Raw genomic sequence first — 20,292 nt, 5'->3', positions numbered from 1 at the left:
TTGGTGGGTCACAGATGTGGCCTCCAAGGATGAGGGACAGAGGAAATTTCATTCTGAAAGAAAATCCAAAACCATATAGGTGGTGGTATACACCTATAAATCCAGTATCTCGGGTGATGGTGGATGTCAAAAGATCAGGAAGTCAACGCCAGCCTTGACTATGTTGGTGGTAGCACATATTTTTAATCCCAGCACTGGAGAGGCAAATCTCTGTGAATTCAAAGCCAGCTTGGTTTACCTTGTGACACTGTTCTAAACAGAAAAAAAAAAAAAAAAAATGAGATGGGTCATTCAGCTAGCCCAGTGGGAAAAAAACATTTGTTGGTCAAGCTTGAGGATCTGAGTTCAATCCCTGGAAGCACCTAAAGGTGACTAGGAGTGAACCAAACCCACAGAGTTGTCCTTTGACCTCCAAACATGGTCCTTGTCTCCACACTAGTGTACACCCACACACCCCACACTAGATTTTTTTTTTTTTTTTGATGTACTCATACAGTTGAGTTCTTTCTTTTCTGGTTCAGGAAGATTGTGTCGAGCCCAGAGCCTCCTGGTGTATGCTAAGCAGCACTTTAATTTTTTAAATTAACATGATCCCTGACATCCTTATACCATGAGCCTTTTCTTTCCTGTTGTATTTCCCAAGCATTCCTCAGAACCTCCAGCTCAGTGGCCTCCAATGTAAATGAGCTGAAGACCTGTCACCTGATTTGGATCAGCAAGCTGGAGTCTGTTCTGATGCTGATGCTGGAATGGTTTGCTCCAATGCTGGGGAGTCAGGAGGCATGGTACTCAGAGCCAGCTCATCTTGGCCTAGGATACCATCTTGGTCTTCATCTGTTCTAGAACCACTGGGTCCAAAGAATTTCACCATGGCACGGACCTGTGGCAGCTCCGAGAAGGTCTTTACTGCTAATAGCATGGCTAGGAGCCCCAGGAGCAAGTAACCTGGGGAGAAGGGCTAGTTAGGGCAGCTCTTAAGGTGCTCACAATGCTCCCCACCAACTTCCCAGTATCATCTACCCTGGTACTACTCACAACTCCCAACATGGGCCCTAGTATTCTTTGGACTACAATAACCATTACATGCCCTAGGGTAGGGTAAAATCTCTCTCTGAGTTGTAGTTCCTACTGGTCTATGGGAGTTAAGTGTAGACTCCTCTACCCTCCTCCTTTCTGGACTCACCAAGAAGTGCAAACTGTCCAAGGTGGTAAATGGCTGGATGCAGGCCACGGCCATGGCCAGGCAGCAAGTCCCCTAGGCCAATGGTGCTGAGTGAGCCGAAGCAGAAGTAGATGGCTTCCAACAGGCTGCAGTCACCCTGTATACCCCATAGCACCAGTGCTGGTAGCAGCACAAAGACACAGGCCACCAGGAGGCCCAGTCCTGCTGCCTGTAGCAGGGCAGCCTGGGCTGGTGCCAACTGCCACCGAACAGCTACCCAGGCACTAGGGCAATTGAGCACTGGCAGCAGGGAGTGACGCAGGGCAGCCGCCAGTGCTAGGGAGGCTGGCAGCCCAAGGGCAGCATAGACCACACAGAAGGCCTTTCCACCTGCGGATAGTGGGGCCATGTGGCCATAACCTGGAAAAGAGAACAGCAAGCTTTTGAGTAGGATGCCTATGGGGGGGAGGTCACATTTTCTCCATTTCCTCCCACAGAGGTCTGCCTTTTGGTAGTCAAAATGGCATGAACACTTCAGGCTGGGGTCCTCTTTGACTGGATGGTGGGCAGGTCCCTTCACCTCTCTGGGTTACTGTTGCCTTTTCTGGAAAATTAATCCTGAAGACATTCCCCTAGACCTTTTTCAGCCGGAACAACTGATGTTCTGTCTTTGACAGGTCTTCCCTCTCTTCCTTCCCCCGGACTTCAGGCGGAAATTAGAGAGCCACTTACATACTAGGTGTGTGTTATAGAGCTGATGGGCCCCCTAGCCTGATAACTGCTTCCTGAGGTTTATTAGTTCTTACCTTAACCAATATTTCTAAATCTACAACCAGAGAGGTGCCACCGGCTTCCATCCTCCACAGGTGTACCCTGTCTCTCTGTACCATATCTTGTGCTGCACTGAATTTCCATCTGCCCAGATGGGTAAGATTTACAGTGGGGGAAACAGGCAAGAAAGCAAGAAGTTCTGAGAATGAACTTTTCCAGCATGCATGAGAGAGAGCATTTAGAGCCAGGGAAACGGGAGCAAGAAAGGGAGAAGAGGTGGGGGATGGGCACACTGGAGGAACAGAGTCAGTGGGCTTCACAGGCTGTAAACGCCAAAGCTTATAGGAATCAGATGTGAGGTAAAGAGCAGTGAGGACCGGGTGGGCCAGAGGGCTTATGCTCCAAAGGAGAGGCCCCATTCTGCTCCAGCCAATTGGAAAAGAAGTTAGAAATACGTGTTGCACTTTAAAAAGTATTTAGACTATTTGCAGGACAACAAAACCAAACCAAACCCTAGGGCTCATTTCTCTGAGCCTGAGCACACGCTGTTCTCCTAGCCAGGAATTTCATCAACCCTACTTATTTCTGCACCCTGTTGACTGGGCTCCGAGAGCATCCCTACTTCCTCTCTTTACCCTCTTCAGAGGGCAGCTAAGCTGTTTCCTGCGGCATCTCTCCATCCAAGAATCTTTCCCACCCTGTTGTATTCTTTGTCTGGCTTCAGGCCTATGTGATCTGGACTTCTCTTCTGGATTCAGAGTGTATAGGGTGGGGCTGGTGAGGCCACACCCTCCTGGCAGCTTAAGTGGAGGCACCAGTCGGGGTGTGTTGTGTGGGGAGCCCCAGTTGTGATGCCAGGCCTGATAGAGCCAGGGCTTTGTCTGGAGCTTTGGGATAGGGGATGGGCTGGCAGATCCTCCTTCTGGATTGCCTGGTGGTGGTAGCCTACCGGTGGTGGTGAGGATGCTGGCAGTGAACAGCAGAGCTGAAGGCAGATCCCAGTTGCTTGCCTCGGAGCCGTTGCCCAGGCTGGAAACTCCATGGGCCTGTGCTCTCAGGGCTGCACCTAGCAGTTCCTCCAGTGCCTCAGGTGGCAAGCAGGCCCTGTGTTCTGCCTGGAAGGTAGACAGCTCAGCCTGGAGCTGGGCCTGGAGCTGGAGTGCTGGAGGGCCCTCGAGGGCCTGAAGCACCATGGTCCCAAGGCCCATGGCCAGCAGGTGGGCCACAACCAGAAGCAGGTATCGGGCCCAGGGCCTCAGACTCCCCATAGCATGGCACTGAGTCTCAGGCAGTGAGGGAGCTGGCTAAGTCACCACAGGCACCAGGGAGGGGTTGCAAAGGGCGTGGCGGGAGGTGCTGCGTGGGTAGGTGGCTGAGATGACTTGGGTGAGTGTGAATGCAGGGAGGTGAGCAGCAGCACTCCCAGTTTCTGGAGCAAGACATGGCAGCCAGACACTGGGGGTGGAGGAAGGCGCTGTGGTGAGAAGAATGGTGAGAAAATTCTAGCCTGGAGAGGGCCTCACACCTACTCAAAGTCACTTTTCCTCAGTCATGTATCTACTCCATTTCACTCATTCAGACACCAAGGAAGCGGGCAGATACAGGCTTCTCACTTGGTGCTCACACAAGAAATCTGCTGAGAAACCACCAGGGAGGGCAAGCTTCTCAGGAAAGCTCTTTGAAGGAAGTAACGTTTCAACCGGAGGCTAAGAAGCCAGTTATGAACTGGGTGGTTGGTCACAGCCCTCGGGAGGCAGAGGTAAGCCTGAGTATGAGGCCAGCCTGGTCTACAGAGTGAGTTCCAGAACAGCCAGGGCTGCACAGAGAAACCCTGTCTAGAAAAATAAAACAAAACAGAAGCCAGTTATGGCGCTGGAAAGATGGTTCAGCTGTAAAGAGCACTGGCTGCTCTTCCAGAGGGCCTGGGTTTGGTTCCTGTCATCTACATGGCAGCTCATAACTGCCTATAACTCCAGTTCCAGGGGGTCTGACCCTTCTTCTGGCTCCCTCCAGTGTCAGGCACACTTGTGGTGAAGACATGTAGTATATAGTGCCAAGTGTGATGGCACACACCTTCAATCCCTGCACTTGGGGGACAGAAGGGCAGATTTTTGTGAGTTTGAGGACAACTTGATCTACATAGTGAGTTCCAAGTCAGTTAGGGCTACAGAGTAAGACCAACTCAAAATAAATGAAATTAAATAAAAATTTTAAAATAGCATTAAAAAAGTTAGTCATACCAACCAAGAGACTAAGCACAAGGAAGGGTCTGAGGACATAGGCCTTTGAGAATAGTGGGCCCAGGGAAATTTCTACAAGATTCTATGGTATTCTGAGTGAAACAGTGGTGGTCTAGGCAGAGGATGGGAAAGAACTGAATTGTGGGATTTAGATGGAAGTAGTTGGGGAGAGAAATGAGGGAAGAGTACTCTGGACAGGTGATGCTGCCAAACTTCCTCCCAGTTTTTGCTGAGGATGTCCTGCCTCCCTGCCTGGCTAGACTGCAGACTGGGAATGGCTGCCATGTGTAAATTAGGTGTGGGGGGGGTTCACTCAAAAAACATAGAGGGGCCCTGGCCTGAAACAGAATCTCAAAGCAGTGTCGAGAATACCAGGGTGGGCCATGGTGATACCTGGTGGGCACTTAGTCTGCCTATATCCAGGCCATGGGCTAGAGATATACCCAGGACAAACATCTCGAGTGAGATGTTTCCCAGAAGGCTATGGGAGTAAGATCTACTGGGGAAGGGAAAGCAAGGCCCGGGAAGGCTTCCTAGGGATGATGATATTGCAGCTGGGTCCAGACAGGCAGGGACCACCCAGCAGCAAGGAGCAACAGGAAGCAGCATCGAGCAGCAGGGCAAACCTTCACTTGAATGGTAGAAATGACTGGATTAAACATGTGGAGTGGACAAAGCCTGGCAATGGTGAGCAGGTAGATGAGATCAGTTTCCGCAGTAGTGTTGGGGAGGTGGACAGGGGCCCTTATTGATTACCCAGATGGTGGGATGGGCCCTAGGAGAGGAGTGTGGTACCAGGCAGTCTAGATTTGTCTCAGGCTATTTATCTGCCCATTGCTTTAGGAGCATGAGGAGGAGAGGACCAGATTACCTCCAAGAAAGGAAACAGACTGCAATTGGGGAGACAGCTTACGAGTTTATTTGGCTTCATTGGTTCCCCAGCCAAGGCTCCAACCTTGGCTGGGGCAGTAGAAAGGCACCCAGAGAGACCTGGCTCTGATAGCCTCCAGAGTAGGGGATCCAGGAACTAGGACTTGGGGACAGGGGCCACAGTAACAGGACTTGGTCAAAAGTGCTGGTGACACCTGAGGTCGGCCCCTCTCCCTGTACCTCCCCCTCTCCCCTGCACCATTCCTGGGGGCAATTCCCTGAGACAGGCTCTGGTCCTCCCAACCAGCTAGGTACAGTGTCAGGCCCCAGCGGGGCAGGTAAGTCAGGAGACCTACAGGCTGTAGGTCTGTGGGGTGTAGCCACCCATCCAGTGTGAAGGCTTTCTGTGCAGTGTAGTGTTCCTGACCCCCCAAGGGGTCGGGGGCCCTGGGGGAAACCAAGGTAGCCACAGAGGCCTACCTGGTTCCTCTTCCAGTGTATGCGATGCCTCCTCTAAGGCAGCTGGGGGTGTGGCCTGGCCCACTCAAGGCCCTGCTTCTGGTGCCCATGGGGCCTGAGCATCTATGTCTTTGGTCTGTGTCCGGCAGTCTTGGGAGCCTCCCCGGAAGGGGTTGGCAGGTGGGGAGTCCCAGAAGGGATCTGAGTCCGGGAATAAAGTCCAAGGTGCCCGTCGGGGCGCAGGCTGTGGAGAGGGCAGGGGTGAAGGCCGTGGCCCAGCTGACACAAAGCTCCATGGGTCAATACGGCTACGGAGTGGTGAGGGCCGAGGTCGGCTGATAAGGCCCAAGGGTGGTGATCGAGGGGTTCCAGGGGTGCCGGGAGCTGAACGTGATATTCCTGGTGGGGGTGAGACAGTTCTTCCTATGGAGTTTTGAAGGAGTAAATGGTTAGATATCTACTAATTCCTAGGTGTCCCCAGACTGCCTTGCTCTGGCCTAATCATCTAGCTATTTCTGTGAGCTATCTGGTTCTAAGATTCCTCATGCTCTATGATATGCCTGTTCATTAGTGTTTCAGAACCAGACTGTCCTAGACCCCTCTGGGCTTGGCGACTCACTAGCTGTGGGAGCCCTGAGCCTTTACATCTACACGCTCTGTGCACCTCAACATTTCCTCATCTAAGCTGATCAGACCACTTAGTAGTTAAGGGCGCCTGCTGCTAGGACCCATATGATCTGAGTTGGGGGTGGGGACAAGAGAAGTTGTCATCCATATTTGCATTGCGGCATGTGTGCTCCCCACAATGAATACATAAATGTAAAAATAAATTAATTTCCTCATTTAGCCTGTCATCTCAAAACTTGGGATTCTGAGACAGGAGGGCTGGGAGTTGAGGCCAGCCTGGGATACATAGGGAGTGAGACCCTGCTTCAAATAACCAAACAAAAATACTTCATCTAAAAACTGTATAAGAATGCTTGATACATTGGAAAGAACAACGCCCAAATTCCCAAATATTGTGTATAAATGTTTGTTTTCATTTAATTGGAATTTGTTATATAAAATAAATTAAAAATAATAATAATAAAAAAAATAAAGTCATGCCGACCTCCACAAAAAAAAAAAAAAAAAAAGAATGCTTGATACAGAGCCAGGCTTGGTTGGTGCCTGCCTTTAATCCCAGCACTCAGGAGGCAGAGGCAGGCCAGATCTCTGTGAGTTCAAGGCCAGCCTGGTCTACAGAGTTAGTTCCAGGACAGGCTCCAAAGCAATACAGAGAAACCCTGTCTTGAAAAACAAAAACAAACAAACAAAAAAAGAGAATGTTTGATACAGCTGGGTGGTGGTGTTGCATGCCTTTAATCCCAGTACTTGGGAAGCAGAGGCAGGCAGATCTCTGTGAGTTCAAAGCAGCCTGGTCTACAGACAGAGTTCCAGGACAGTTAGGATGGTTATACAGAGAAACCCTGTCTCAAAAAAAAAAAAAAAAAAAGATTGTTTGATATGGGGCTGGTGTTAAGAACATTGGCCGGTCTTTGAAAGGACCCAGGTTCAATTCCCAGCACACACACACACACACACACACACACACACACACACACACACACGACAGCTTATAGAACTGTCTGTGTCTCTAGTTCCAGGGGATCAGACACCCTTAAATAGACATATATGCAGGCAAAACATGGTGGGTCTATGCTTACAAAAAAAAAAAAAAAAAAAAAAAAAAAAAGATTATAATTTAATGTAATAACCTCTCTACTGAATGGTTACAGTACTTGGTCCAATTAATCAATAGGAATTTGTCGCCATTAGGGAGATGTATATTATTTCACAGCTAAACCTAGAGCTCTACCAGTGGCCCCAGAGCCTAAGGATCTAGTTTGAGTCCCCAGCAGCTATCTGAGATCCTCAGTTCCTAGCAACTTCTCCCTTTTCACAGGACCTGTATCTTGCCCTCTGACTTAAGGTCACTCACCACGTATCTCTTCCCGCCGAGGGCTCTTGGCTGATGGCTGGCCAGAGGGAACACCTAGGTCCAGCAATAAGGGTGCAGGGGTGGGTGGGCCACGGGCATCAGGTGTTGTAGGTGAAAGGCGAATGAGTGGGGTGGAAGGCAGCTCGGCTGGGCAGGGTGAGGGCATCTGTGCAGGGGGTGGTGCTTGTGGGGGCTCCCCACGTTCACGGCTCAGGCCTCCAGGAGGCTGCAGGTCACGGCCCAGACCCAGGGAAGCTAGCAGAGCAGTGCCCCGCAGCAGTGCACGTTGGATCAATTTGGGAGTCCCCGAGCTGTTGCCGCGTTCTGTGGGTCCTGAGCGCCGTGGCTCCTCTGGCTCCGGGCTAGGTCGTGGAGGGTTACCTGTGAGCAGCATTGACACAGGTTTGATTGAGGCTAGTACGTCTGCTTGGTGAGAATCCTGGGGACCCCTCAGTGGCCTTGGAACAAGAACCAAGTCCTGCTCCCCACTGCCACCTTCCTGGGCTCTTTGGCGATCTGCAGAACCTCCCCATCACACACATTCTGCTCAAGGGAAGGGGTCTGGGGGCAGGGGCAACAACCTGAAGCAAAGTCTGGAAGCAGCTGTTGTAGAAGCTATCTTCCAAGCAGAATAGCTGACTTCCTCAGAGTAGCTATAACGACTTGCAAGAGACCTCTCCAGTCAGGGTTGTTTATGGTCCTCCATAGGAGGGCTCTGGGAGGATCATGACCTTCACCTCACCTTCTCAGGTGCTCTCTCCTGTACCTCCTAACCAGCTGTCCCAAGAGTCCTTCACTTTGAATCATCATCGAAGTCCTCCCTGCTCTAACCCCTTGTCCTTCCCTCTGTGTGCCAGGCACCCAGCTGGCCAGTCTGGAGGTCTGGGCGGGGCGTGGGGGGTGGCTAGAGAAAGAAATACAAGGCTGGTGAATGTGAGCTTCTGCTGTGAACAGGGTTTAGCTTGGAGTTCTGTTGGCCCAGGGCGTTCTCTTTTTAAAAAATATTTTATTTGTATGAGTATTTTGGCTACGTGTATGTCTGTGTACTACTGTGCATGCCTGCTGCTTGCAGAAGCCAGTAGAGGACAATGGATCCCCTGGAACAAAATAGTAATAAAAATGTAAAAAAAAAAATCTAAAAGTATTAAAATAAACAAGAGAAAAATGACAAGAGGGAAGTGAGAGTGGAGACTGGAAGTTTCTCAAGTCGGTCCTGAGAAATCGAGTTAAGTGGTCTGTGCAAGGTAACTTGAATAGGATTTACATTTGCTTCTAAGCTCCTGAATGTCATAGTTAGCAACCCTGCTGTTTTGGAGAAGACAGCATAAGATGCTTGCCCTGGAGTTGAAGGTGAACTTACTTCCAAGGGGCTCTGGGCTAGTGAGCGGCTCCTGGCAACACCCTTTGGGCAGTTTTCTGTTAGAATAGGCTGACTGCAGGCTGCCAAAGAGCAATTCACAGCAACCAGGTTCCCAAGGGCCAGAACCTCTACCTAGGATTTCCTGGTAGTGGCCTATGCATGAGATGTGCTAAGTGTGGGTCCTCTGTGTGTTAGCTTCCTGACTGTGGGTGTTTGGGAGGTCAAGTTTATATATTCTTGTAGACCCAAATGAGGGCAAGAATATATAGGCCTGGGTCAGGGAACCACATGCTCGGTCAGCAGATAATGGGGTGGTGGTGTCCTCTCACAAAGAGTGACCAGTAGGACAGGAATGGGATCTAAGTTCCTTCCTCTGGGAACTCATGGAAGTCATGGCCAGAGAGCTTGGCAGGAGATGGTCAAGGATTGATCTGACCTACACCTGGGTTCGGAGGCCCTCAAATTCTCCTTTGGTCCTTCTGGCCTGGTGCATTCTAGAACAAACAAATTCAATCTACCTAGTCTTCCAGTTTTCAGTTCAACCCTCATATATTAGCCAACTGTGGGCTGTAACTGCTGGAGCAAAACATGTGGGGGCTGGAGGGATGGCTCAGTGGTTAAGAGCACTGACTGCTGCTCTTCCAGAGGATCTAGGTTCAGTTCCCAGCACCCACATGGGGGCTCACAGCCATCTATAACTTCCGTTTCAGGGGATCTAATGCCCTCTTTCCTCTTGTGCTGTTTTCAGGCAATGCATGTACAACACAGTGTACAAACATGCTTTCAGACAAAACATCCATACATATAAAATAACAAAATAATAATTAATTAAAAACCAGTCGTGGTGGTGCACACCTTTAATCCCAGCACGTGGGAGACAGAAGTAGGTGGATCTCTGTGAGTTGGAGGCCAAACTGATCTACAAAGATAATTCCAGGACAGCCAAGGCCGTTATACAGAGAAACTCTGCCTCGAAAAACCACAAAATAAATAAATAAATCTTAGTAGATGGAAGCTTCAGAGCCTGCCTCCAGGGTCAGATGAACCTGAGTTCCAATCCCTGCTCTCCCAGTGCCCTAAAGCAAACCATTTAACTTTTCTGTGACTCAGTTTCCTCCTCTGTAAAAGGGAGCCAATGATGACATCTGCTTAGCAGATAGGAGAAAGTCAATGAATATTAGCTGCTATTAGTACAGAAACAGAAGGAGGTGATGGCTATGTCTGTGGGTGCTGAATGAGAAGGGCACAGCTAATGGGCACAGTTAGTGAACAGGGCTCTAGTCTCGGAGCCCCTGAAATGGAGCTAAGGTCTACATTCTGCTGTGTGCAGCAGGTAGGGCTGGGATTCCTGCCGATGGTCCCTAGGTTAAAAGGGTCCCACAGACACACAACTTTCTTGGCTCTGTGTAGTCTGGGTAGTGTTGAGCTGAGCTGAGGCATCTTCCCTCTGGTGTCAGAGCCCCAGTTAGCTTCCTAAGTAGTTTGTACAGAAGGAAAGCTTCCCAGGAAACCAGCTGAGAATATGCAAGCCACAGCTTCTCTTGGTTAGAGTCCTTAGCTGGGGTTCTGAGGTAGCATACTCCCTCTCCTCTTGGATCCTCAACTTCCTTGCATCTAAAATGGGGAGAATAACGGCTCCTCGCTAATGGGGTTAGATGTGTTTTTTCCCTCACAGTTAGGTCATTACATTATCATTCCGAAGATCAGAAGCCTTGGCCTTCCCCAGATGCAAATGAGGCCAGATCTCTTCTGGTCCTGTCTTACTATTCTCTTCTCCACCCATGGACTCCCAGAAGGGACTCAGAAAAGCACTGTGGAAGCCATTAGAATGGCTTTACCTCTTCTGGGTACCAAATGGAAGAAACCATTCCCTGCTTCTTGTCTTTGTTGGAGCCTGTTGAGGTTACAGTGCTGCACAGGAGGGCTAGTCTCTAGAAGCCCCAAGGCCTCAGGTAAGTCTACCTTTGAGGGTCCAGAAGCCAGAACTGGTGACCTGGGCTCTAGGTCTGGTTCTGTGCAGCCTCAGCTTTAGTTTTGAGTGAAAGCTCTCAAGGCAGGATTCCATCTCTTCCTGCTGGCTTCTCACAGTCTACCCAAGCACCCACAGAAAGAATTAGGCAAGATCAGATAGGGGAGACAGAGTTACTCACCGTTGAGTGTTGGGGGAGTAGAAGGAGAACCTAATGGGGATGAGTCATCTGAATCCAGGTACCACGTGGCTTCATCCATGCGGGACCTTCTTCTGGAGAGGGAGGGGCAGTGAAGATATGCTTTGTGAGTCTTAGGACACTAAAGAACAGTACAATAGCAGGGTCGGGGTCCACTCAGACACTTACCTTCCATTCTGGGCCTCCCCAGGCTTGGGGGAACTAGGACCCCAAGCCCAGCAAGCACGCCTCTCTCCATTGCTTGAATCTTCTAGACGTCTAGGGGACTGGCGACCCCATGTCTGGCCTGACTCTGCAGGTTCCACTGTAATGGAATACCATGGGGTCTGAGTCCATCCTCATCCACCTGTACCATAACGGCCAGGATGGGGGTGTGGGTTGGGCTTTGGTGGGATAAGTGGGACTAGGCGCTGGGCCAGCAGTGGGGCAGAGGCAGGAACTGAGTCCTTGAACTGACCTTTGCTACTCAGCAGTTAGCAAGTCACCTTCTACTGCCTGAGCTTGAATATTTGCTCTGGCACTTATTGGCCATGTGGCAAAGTATTCATTTTAGTTTTCTCATCTACACTTAGTAATCCACCAGAATTATTGAGTTAATATTTGCAAAGCATTCAGGGAAATAAAGACTGTATGGACTTCTGGGTGGTGCATGCCTTTAATCCCAGCACTCAGGAAGCAGAGGCAGGTGGATCTCTGTGAGTCTGAGGTCAGCCTGGTCTGCAGAACTAGTTTCAGGACAGCCAGGACTGTTACAGAGAAACCCTGTCTTGAAAAACAAACAAAAATAAACCAAGTGTGTGGCGGTACAGGCCTTTAATCTTGGTACTAGGTGAATCAAAGTTTAGACTGTCTCAAAAGCAAACACATACACACACAAATCATGATATATAATCACTTGCTTGGGGAAAAGAGTAAAGTTCTTTTCTTTTAGGGCAGTGGAGGGGAGACAGGGAACTTAAAGAGGCAGGAAGCCTGGAAGCAGAGGAACAGGGTATAGTGAGAGAAAGTGGATCCACCTCCAGATGGGGAGTTTTAGGGGCTTCGAGGAAGACAGGGCAGACCAAGTCTCTTACACTGGATGGCTCGGAAGCGAGGGAAAGTGGGCGAGTCCCCAGCCCCAACCTCAAAGACGTTTCTCCTCCGGTCAAGGCCAGGAGAGGCCTGCACAGTGATGCGGTGTTTGAAATCTGGGATTGGAAAAGAAGAACAGGTGCAGGTTTGTGGAGAGGAAGCACTCAAAACCTCTGGGACCCTTGGGAGCTCCCAGGCCTCTCTGGTAATGGCAACAGTGACTGTGCTTGGGGGTGCTTCATCGAATTCCTGCCTTGAGGCTTTCAGTAAAGAGCCTAGTAGTTGACCCCCATCACTACGACTAACTGGTAGATAAGTAGGTTTACATTGCAGGAAGGCCAGCCCCACCCTCTAGTTATTCTCAGAACTTTCAGGAGCACCACTAGGAGCCACTAGCAGCTGGATATGCAAATATTTCCATCAGGACCCGCCCACAGGAAAAAAAAAAAACAACTAAAATAAACCCCTCCCTATTCCAGCCTTCCAGCTGGTCAGGGCACCAATCCCAAAGGGGCCAGCAGACAAGCTTGACCACACCCTCTGACGCCCACAGCCAATGGCAAAGAGGAGTCCCGGAGTCCCGCCTGTTACCCAGGGGCATGCTGATGCGCTCTCCACCATCGCGCGCCCTGAGCTTGCTCCGCTTAAAGGTGCCGCGGCGGCGACGCACGTGCGGCCGCTCTCGATCCACCTGTTGCAGTAGCAGCGTCAGCTCGCGCTCAAACACCTCCAGCTCCCACTGGGCCAGGAGGTGCTCGCGCCGTCGTAGTTGCTCTGCCTGGGACCGCTGCTCGCGTGCTGCGCGGGTCAGCTCCTCCTCCCGGCTCAGTAGTTCCTGTGCTCCGGAAAGAGAAGGAGAGGAGGTATGGGGTTAGCCAAGCATTGATCCAGACAGACCTCATTCTCTGCTCCATCTTGTATCCCTGAGGTCTTCCCACCTTTTCCTTGGCTCGCAGTTCATCAAAGAGGCCTTGGATCTCGCGTTTCCAGCCTTCCTGCATGGAATGGAAGGAGTCCCGTGGCATCTCTCGTAGGACCTGCGCCTCTAGCGCCTCCAACTGCTGCAGGATGGAGGCGAAGTCGGGCCTGCGGTGAGGGTCCTGTGCCCAGCAGTCTAATGGGGAAAGATAAGAGAGTCTGTCGGTATATGTGTTTGGGGCTAGGGAGTTTTACCCTCTCACCTGCCCTGCCCGTCCTCTTACCGGCCATGAGTTGTGCAAAGGGCTCAGGGCAGGTAGATGGGATGGGCAATGTTAGCTTGTTGACAGCCACACCATAGGCTACTGCGAGACAGTCTATACCACGGTAGGGCACCTCCCCAGTCAGCAGTTCCCACAGCAGCACCCCAAAGCTGTGGGGAAGACAAGGGATTTGTGTGTGTGTTCACTTCACTCCAAAGGAGCAATTAGATACTTTGGGGTCTTTCTGGCTTCAGCCCATCTGGCCACCTAGTCTTAAGCACCCCTTTTCACTTTCTGTAGCCCAGACTGCCCAGTCCCAACCCAGCCTGTACCTCCACACATCACTGCCCTTTGAGAAGGTGGAGGCCTTGATAACCTCAGGAGCCATCCAAGCATAGGTCCCCGCAGCGCTCATTTGTGTGGTCTTGTGCCACTCTCTGGCAAGGCCAAAGTCAGTGATCTTTAGGGTCTTTTGCTCCATGTCGTCACCCTCGATTGGTTGCAGCAGCAGAACTGGGGAAGAAGGCAGCATGGAAAAGAGGGTAATGGGGCTAGCGGAAGAGCATGGCGCACACACATGTACTGTGCACATGGACGTGACTAATGAGGATCCTGCCTTAAGAAGCTCACAGCTGGTGGTGAGACTTGAGAGATAACTGTGGCACACATTAACTGGCAAGGGATTTCTAAGTTGCTGCTTCTCCTCTGAGTGCAGGAGGCAAAATCTTTATACTTAGTTCTAACTAAATAAACAAGCCAAACTAAACCAAATGAAACAAACAGGTAGGAATTATTCCCATTTTACAGGTAGGGAAATGTGTTGGTCAAGGTCATAGCAACTCTAGAGATTCCAGTTAGCCTATGGCCTCAAAGCTAATGTAGCTTTTTCCTGACACTGAATGGAATAAAAACTAATGTGATAGGTTCTCAGGATTGGTGGCTCTACTTTCAAGAAAAACCTGAGCCAGGCAAGGTGGCTCAAACCTTTAACCCCAGCACTCAGGAGGCAGAGGCAGGCAGCTTGAGGTTGAGGCCAGCATGGTCTACAGAGTGAATTCCAGGACAGCCACTGCTATTTTATACAGAGAAACAATGTCTCAAAAAACAAAGAAAGGGAGAGAGAAACCTGTTGAGTGTCTTGCCATTTTGCTGAGACAGGAGTGTGAATCAGAACCTAGGCTGGGGAACTAGGAGGGAAGCTCTCAGTGAGCAGAGAAGGCCTGCAGGTCCTGGAGCCCACAGCCCCGTGACTACCACAGCCTCTTACAGTGGAAGACTCCATAAAGGTATCTACAGAGGGAGCTGGGTGTGAAGAGAAAGGGAGGGTGTCGGTTCTTGGTCAGATTCACAGGGCTGTTTGACAGCCCTGTGCATTCACAGGTGCAGCAACCATTCTCAGGACAAGGAGGAAAAGCAGCAACTTAGAAATCTCTTGCCTGGATAAAAACAGTGCAAGTGGTGGTGCACACCTTTAATCCCAGCACTCAGGAGGCAGAGGCAGGGGGATCTCTGTGAGTTCGAGGACAGCCAGGGATACAGAGAGACCCTGTCTTGAAAAACAAAAAGGGGGCGGGAACCACCACCACCACCAATAACAACAACAAAACCCCAGCTCGAGTGAGAGGTTTTAGATCAATAGGAGGACAAAGTCATAAAATCTTCAAAGGTCTGGAGGGTCCATTCATAGTAAGCAAGCAGCACCATCTATTTTGAACATGTGCCAGGTACAGGGAGGGAGGGGAAGGGCACCTGTGTGGCCTGGTGAATCAGGGAGGGCTTCTCGGAGGTGTCAGACTAGGTTTTCATCTTTGAAAACCTGAGTCCAGAACCTGTTTCCACCGCCAGCCTAAGCCCTCCGTTTCCATGGGTGACTTGGTACTGCTGCCTAAGCCCTCCCCAGACCCTTCATTCCCTGGGCCTCTTCTGCCTGACTGCTTCCTTGCAGCCTCTCCCATTCTCAGCTGCTTCGATTCTGGTCTCCTCAGAGCTCAGACTCTCCTTACCACCCCTTACACCTCACCTCTTCCAGGTCCCAGCGCCCTCCTGGATGGTATCTTTTAAACTTGGGACTCTAGGTGAGACAGTGATGACATGCTCTACTTAGTATGGTGCTATGTCTCCATGCCTAGCAGACTTTCTTTCAAATTCTCCTAATTCAGAGGATGGTCTTGAACTCTACCTGTTCCTCTTCTGGACTAGGATTGAGTCTGGCATAGATAAAGCATAGGATGACAACAAACATATCTCACAGGGTTGTCAAAGAGTCTTAGCCCAGTTCAGACTTTTAAAAGGCCTTTAGTCCTGAGGCCTGATAGCTGTCATTTGCCTTAGAGATGCTGTGCTCACTTCTGTCAGAGTCCACTCCGTCCTCTCCACCCTTAGTCCAAACTCCCAAGCTCCAGCCCCATGTCAGCTGCTGAAGGCAGCAGGGACCCCTTGTCGGGCCTGTGCAAGCTCATCATCTCAGGAGGAACTGCAACAGGCTGGGGCAGGATGCAGAGAGCACAAGCTGTCTCTGGAGCTAGGACCCACCCCTCCACTGAGGACCTCTCACTACCGTTGGCCTGGTCTCTAGCGGTGTGTGGGTGCCCACAGACAAAGCACTTTCTGCACCACTTTCTCAGGTAAGGAAGCCAAACTCCCTTTTTTTTTTTTTTGACTGGAAAATCTAAATGTAGAAAGAGGCAGCAATTCACCCAGTCTCGGGACCTTATATTTGACTGCTCTGCTACGTCCCCACTCTCCACTCTGGTATTTGCCAAGCATCTCACTTCTGCATCCCCAGCTTTTCCTCCAGATTGTTTTGCACCCTGCCTGGGTTCTGAATTCCTCGCAACCTAAGTTACTGTCCTGATGCCTGATTGAGACCTTGGGCATGGGAGGTCAGTGGCCACCCAGTGAGGGCTACAGAGCCCAAGCCTTGGGGCAAGCCTCATAGTCATCTCCTTACTGTCCCCCCACCCCCTCCTGGCCTTTGGCTAGGGAGTAGCCTGGCCAGCTCACACCTCTTCCTCTTCCCTTTCATGGTCCCTACTTCTCCTTTCTAGGAGGCCTGGGCCAACTTGGGGGGTGTTCTTTGGGGGCAAATTGGGGGAGGTCAGGTTCAGGCCGGACTGGCTGGTCAGTCCTGTGACTTGTGGGCTTAGAGAATTCCCCCTTCTCTCCCAGCCAAGCTTTCTCACAAGGCCCTCATTGTCCAGGAAAATCATGCCATTGTTTACTGCCCAAGCCCCCCCCCCAAGCCCAGGGACTCCCCCCACCCCAATCCTACAGACAGCAACTCGGGCCTAGGACTGGGTCTGTGAAGTTGGATGCCAGACTCAGAGGCTGAGGGCACCTTGCCTGCCCTTCACCACCACCCAGACTCTGAGAGGGCAGTAGGGGAACTAGGGCCAGGACCTGGGGGGGGCAACCCCTGGCTCCTTCCTCTCTCCTGAAACCCCTCCACCCCCAGCTCTTTCCTCCCCTGCAGGCAGCTGGGCCAGGGAGGGAGCAGGGGCTGGAGCTGGGGCAGGAAGCCAGCCCAGGGGCAGCAGGAAACACAGGAAGCGGTGTGGAGGGTGGGGAGCAGGGGCCTGGACTATTGTTCCATTTTTTTCTGGAAAGAGAACGGAGGAAAAACAGAAGACAGGAGCCCCCACCCCCTGGGCCTTCGGGGAATCCCCCTCAGGCTGGTGCAGGGAGTGGGGTCCCTGGGTGGCTAGGGCCCACTCTGAGGATTGGGGGTCCTCAGATCTGGCAAGGTTGTGAACATCACTAGTTTGGCTACTTTCCTCTAGCCCCTGCTTTACAATAAGCCAAGACCAAGAGGCTCAACATGTCCGCTGATCCCCTCTAAGGATCTCCATGCTTTCTCTGCAGCCATCCCATTGAGCACGGTCCCACTGCTTTGCCTACTGTTCCCCAGCTGGTACTCTTGGCTGACCCAGACCCAGGTCCTGGTGTCCCCACATTGCTCGATTCTGCCTCTGAGCCTGCACTGTGGTCAGGCCCTACCCAGACACCCAAGCAAGTACCTCACTAAATGCTGCCTGTTTTGGACTGGCTTGAAACCTGCCCACTTCAGGAAGCCGTCCAAACCTGTCACTAACTTGCCTGTGGCCTATGATAACTCCTATGGACCAGAGTCTGAGATAGTGAGAGATGGAGTCTCCCTTCACTAGACACTCCCAGTCCTACTTCCTGTTACCCCTTGCCCATCCTGCCAGAAAACATCTACATCCGTGGCTGAGGACCCACTGCCTGTTGGGCATCCCGTGTCAGGGCTTTTGAAGGCCATAAAGCTGCTCTCTTTTTAGGGAGGCTGAAATCGAGGCTCTAGGTTAAGTTATCCGCTGGTGACCATGCAGTTAGGGAACAGTGGGAAGGACCAGCCTTGATCTCCAAGCAGGGAGGAGGTCTTCCCTTTTGAGATCTGTCCTGAAGGAGCTGTCTGAGGGGAGGGGAGAGCAACAGCAGCAGCAGCAGCATGTTTATGAATTTCAGGGAAGGGGAAGGTTGGGAGTAGCAGCCTCCAGGGGACTTCCCTGAGGTGGAGACCATGGCTAGGCAGGATGCTGATGGCCCATCTGACAGAGCTCAGTTTTGAGTTTTGTTTTTTGCTTGTTGCAGTTTGCAGTTGCGGGCTAGGACCACGGACTGAGGCAGAACTCTGCCAGGTGCCTGGGATTCCTGTTTAGGGGTCACTGACGGTCTATGGGTATCCCTGGATAACTAATACTGCTTTCAGGAAGGAGCTGTTGACTCCAACATCTCCCCAACTAGGCTTAGCTAAGAGTTAGGAGAAGATGTGTACACCCAGGCCTTGGCTGGGCAGTGCCCCTGGACTCCCCATTCCCCTGCTTCATGCCCCTTGAAACTCACTGTTGTTGGACTTCAGGTCTCGATGGATCACAGGCACCAGAGCCTCGCAGTGCAAGTAGTGCATCCCACGGGCAATCTGCACAGCCCAGTTGACCAGCACATGGGGGGGCACACGCCGACCAGCCAGGGCACGGCTGAGAGGCCCACCAGCTGCATACTCCATCACTAGGCACAGGTTTGGCTCCTCCAGGCACACAGCTTTGAGGGCAATGATGTTGGGATGTGCCAGCATGGCAAAAAGTCGGGCCTCCTGTCGAACACTCTCAGCTGTTACACTGATGTCTTCATCAGGGTCCTGGCGAGCTGCTTTCACAGCCACCAGCTCCCCTCGCCAGCTGCCACGGTAGACCTTGCCGAAGCCACCGATGCCAATCACCTCCTCCAGTCGCAGCTCCTGGAAGCTGGCCACCTCACAGGGGGGTGGGCCTCCACCCCGAGACACATAGTTGGATGGAAAGATGCCCACCTGGCCACCCACCTGGCCCGCCCACCAGCCCTCATCTCCTGAGATGGCTGCATCCCGGGACAGCACTTCCACACGGTCGCCCTTCCTCAGGGCCAGCTCGTCCTGCCCATTGGGCTCATAGTCGAACAGGGCTGTCCAGACAGGGTTGGCATAAGCTGCTGCTGCCTTCGGGGACCCCTCCGGCCGGACTCCACCACTACCCCCGCCGCCCCCACTGCCACTGCCATTCCATGACCCCAGCGGGCTCTTGAGGAAGAGGTTCTTCAAAGGCTCCATGGCCGGGAGCCAGCTTTGGAATGTATGGGGGACTTTCTTCGGTGCCTGTGGTCTCCACCCCCGCTGGCTTCTGAGGCCCTAGTGCCGGAACTTGGGCACACGGGCCCTGGTCCTCAGCCCCAGACCCACGCCTCTCTGGGGAGCCAGGAGTGTCGCCTCCCGGCCCCCCGCATCTCGGGCTTCTGGAGGAGGGCACCGAGGGCAATGTGGTCAGGCTGGAGGGGTGGGGCCCCCTGGCCTCCGGCGCCTCACCATGGCTGAATTGGAGCAGCAGAGAGTCCCTCAGTCCCGAAGTAGTCCTGGGAACCTGGCTCCAGCGCCCGCCTACTGTAAGGTGGGGCCTGCCAGGGTCCGGCTGCGTCTTCAGGCACAAGAGGTGAAGAGAAAAGTTCCCAGTTGAGCTGAAGCTACCACTAGTCGGGATAGTGCCTTTGGCCCCAACAGCTCCGACCCCGATCCCTTCTTCCTCCTCCCTTTGTGCTTTGGCCCCGGGGGCGGGAGGCAGAGGTGGAGGGTGGAGTTTCACTTTTTTCCGCTCTTCTCCCTCCTGCAGGAAACTGCATCAGATGACGCGGGCGGGTTACACCGCTCCCCTCCCGGAGGCTCCCGGCGGCTGGGACCGGGAGTTCCCGGGGAGATTGGCCAAGAGAGGTAAAAGGTGGGCGAGGCAGTCTCGAGCGCCCCCCTCACACACCCACACACCATCACAACTCTCAGAAGGAAAACCTTAGGTTAGGTGCTCCGCCACTCAGGGTCGAAGTGGATTTCTGCAAAGGCAGACAGTTCTTGTGTCTGAGTTCTCATCAGCAAAATAGCCCTTGCTATCGTCCCCAAATCTGAGTCTGGTCTTGGATATGAAGTTGCAGAACTCTTTAAACTTCGTTCTTTTCATATGTTAAATAACAAGGTACCCTGCTTCGCAGTGCTACAGGAAATGGGGATAGGGAAGACTGGAACTTCAGAACTAGCTACACCTCAAGATTTTGGACCATTTAAAATCCTCTTCCTCCCACCTGAGAAACAATTCTCTTTTTCGTGTACTTTCCCCAATAGGCAGAAACTTGGAACTGTTGTTCAGCACTGCCCGGGACTGGATTCAGCAGAAGAGCCTTCAACATCTTCCTTGGTTAAACTCACTTGCATTGTGTCTGTCACTTTAAGAATAACTATGCCATCCTGTTCGACTACTCAGGCCTGTACTGGAAGATTCCCTCTCTGCTTCTTCTGAGCACTGACCCGGAAGTAGAGGGGGCTCAAGACCAGCGATGACCACGACTTAGGGTCTAGCTCTAAGAGGGGCGGCCCAAGCTGGGGGCGTGACCCGGTAACTCAAACTGGAAGTAGCCGGGAGGAGTACCTGCCTCCAGCTTTTCCCTGCCTCCTGTAACGCATTAGAGAAACTTCACGCCAATAATTGCGCAGTT

The 20,292-nt window shown here is 52.0% G+C and overlaps 2 protein-coding genes across 2 annotated transcripts; both read right to left on the bottom strand.

Moving 5' to 3' along the window:
- Nucleotides 1–661: 661 nt before the first annotated feature.
- Nucleotides 662–3,240, bottom strand: Kcnk7 (potassium two pore domain channel subfamily K member 7). The gene is made up of 3 exons (XM_051193682.1): nucleotides 2,883–3,240; nucleotides 1,184–1,582; nucleotides 662–945 (listed from the first exon to the last, which is right to left on the bottom strand). Exons 1-3 carry the CDS (start codon nucleotides 3,199–3,201, stop codon nucleotides 713–715), a joined length of 951 nt encoding a protein of 316 aa, XP_051049639.1. The 5' UTR covers nucleotides 3,202–3,240; the 3' UTR covers nucleotides 662–712.
- A 1,829-nt stretch (nucleotides 3,241–5,069) lies between these two features.
- On the bottom strand, nucleotides 5,070–19,402 carry Map3k11 (mitogen-activated protein kinase kinase kinase 11). The gene is made up of 10 exons (XM_051193681.1): nucleotides 18,127–19,402; nucleotides 13,596–13,776; nucleotides 13,285–13,433; nucleotides 13,021–13,196; nucleotides 12,674–12,917; nucleotides 12,085–12,198; nucleotides 11,180–11,315; nucleotides 10,994–11,085; nucleotides 7,484–7,864; nucleotides 5,070–5,925 (listed from the first exon to the last, which is right to left on the bottom strand). Exons 1-10 carry the CDS (start codon nucleotides 18,866–18,868, stop codon nucleotides 5,588–5,590), a joined length of 2,553 nt encoding a protein of 850 aa, XP_051049638.1. The 5' UTR covers nucleotides 18,869–19,402; the 3' UTR covers nucleotides 5,070–5,587.
- Between the last annotated feature and the right edge of the window lie 890 nt (nucleotides 19,403–20,292).

This window comes from Phodopus roborovskii, unplaced genomic scaffold (assembly GCF_943737965.1).
Source record: "Phodopus roborovskii unplaced genomic scaffold, PHOROB, whole genome shotgun sequence".
Lineage (NCBI taxonomy): Eukaryota > Metazoa > Chordata > Mammalia > Rodentia > Cricetidae > Phodopus > Phodopus roborovskii.
Note: the sequence above shows the minus strand (reverse complement) of the source record. Positions and strands in the feature narration are given on the sequence as shown.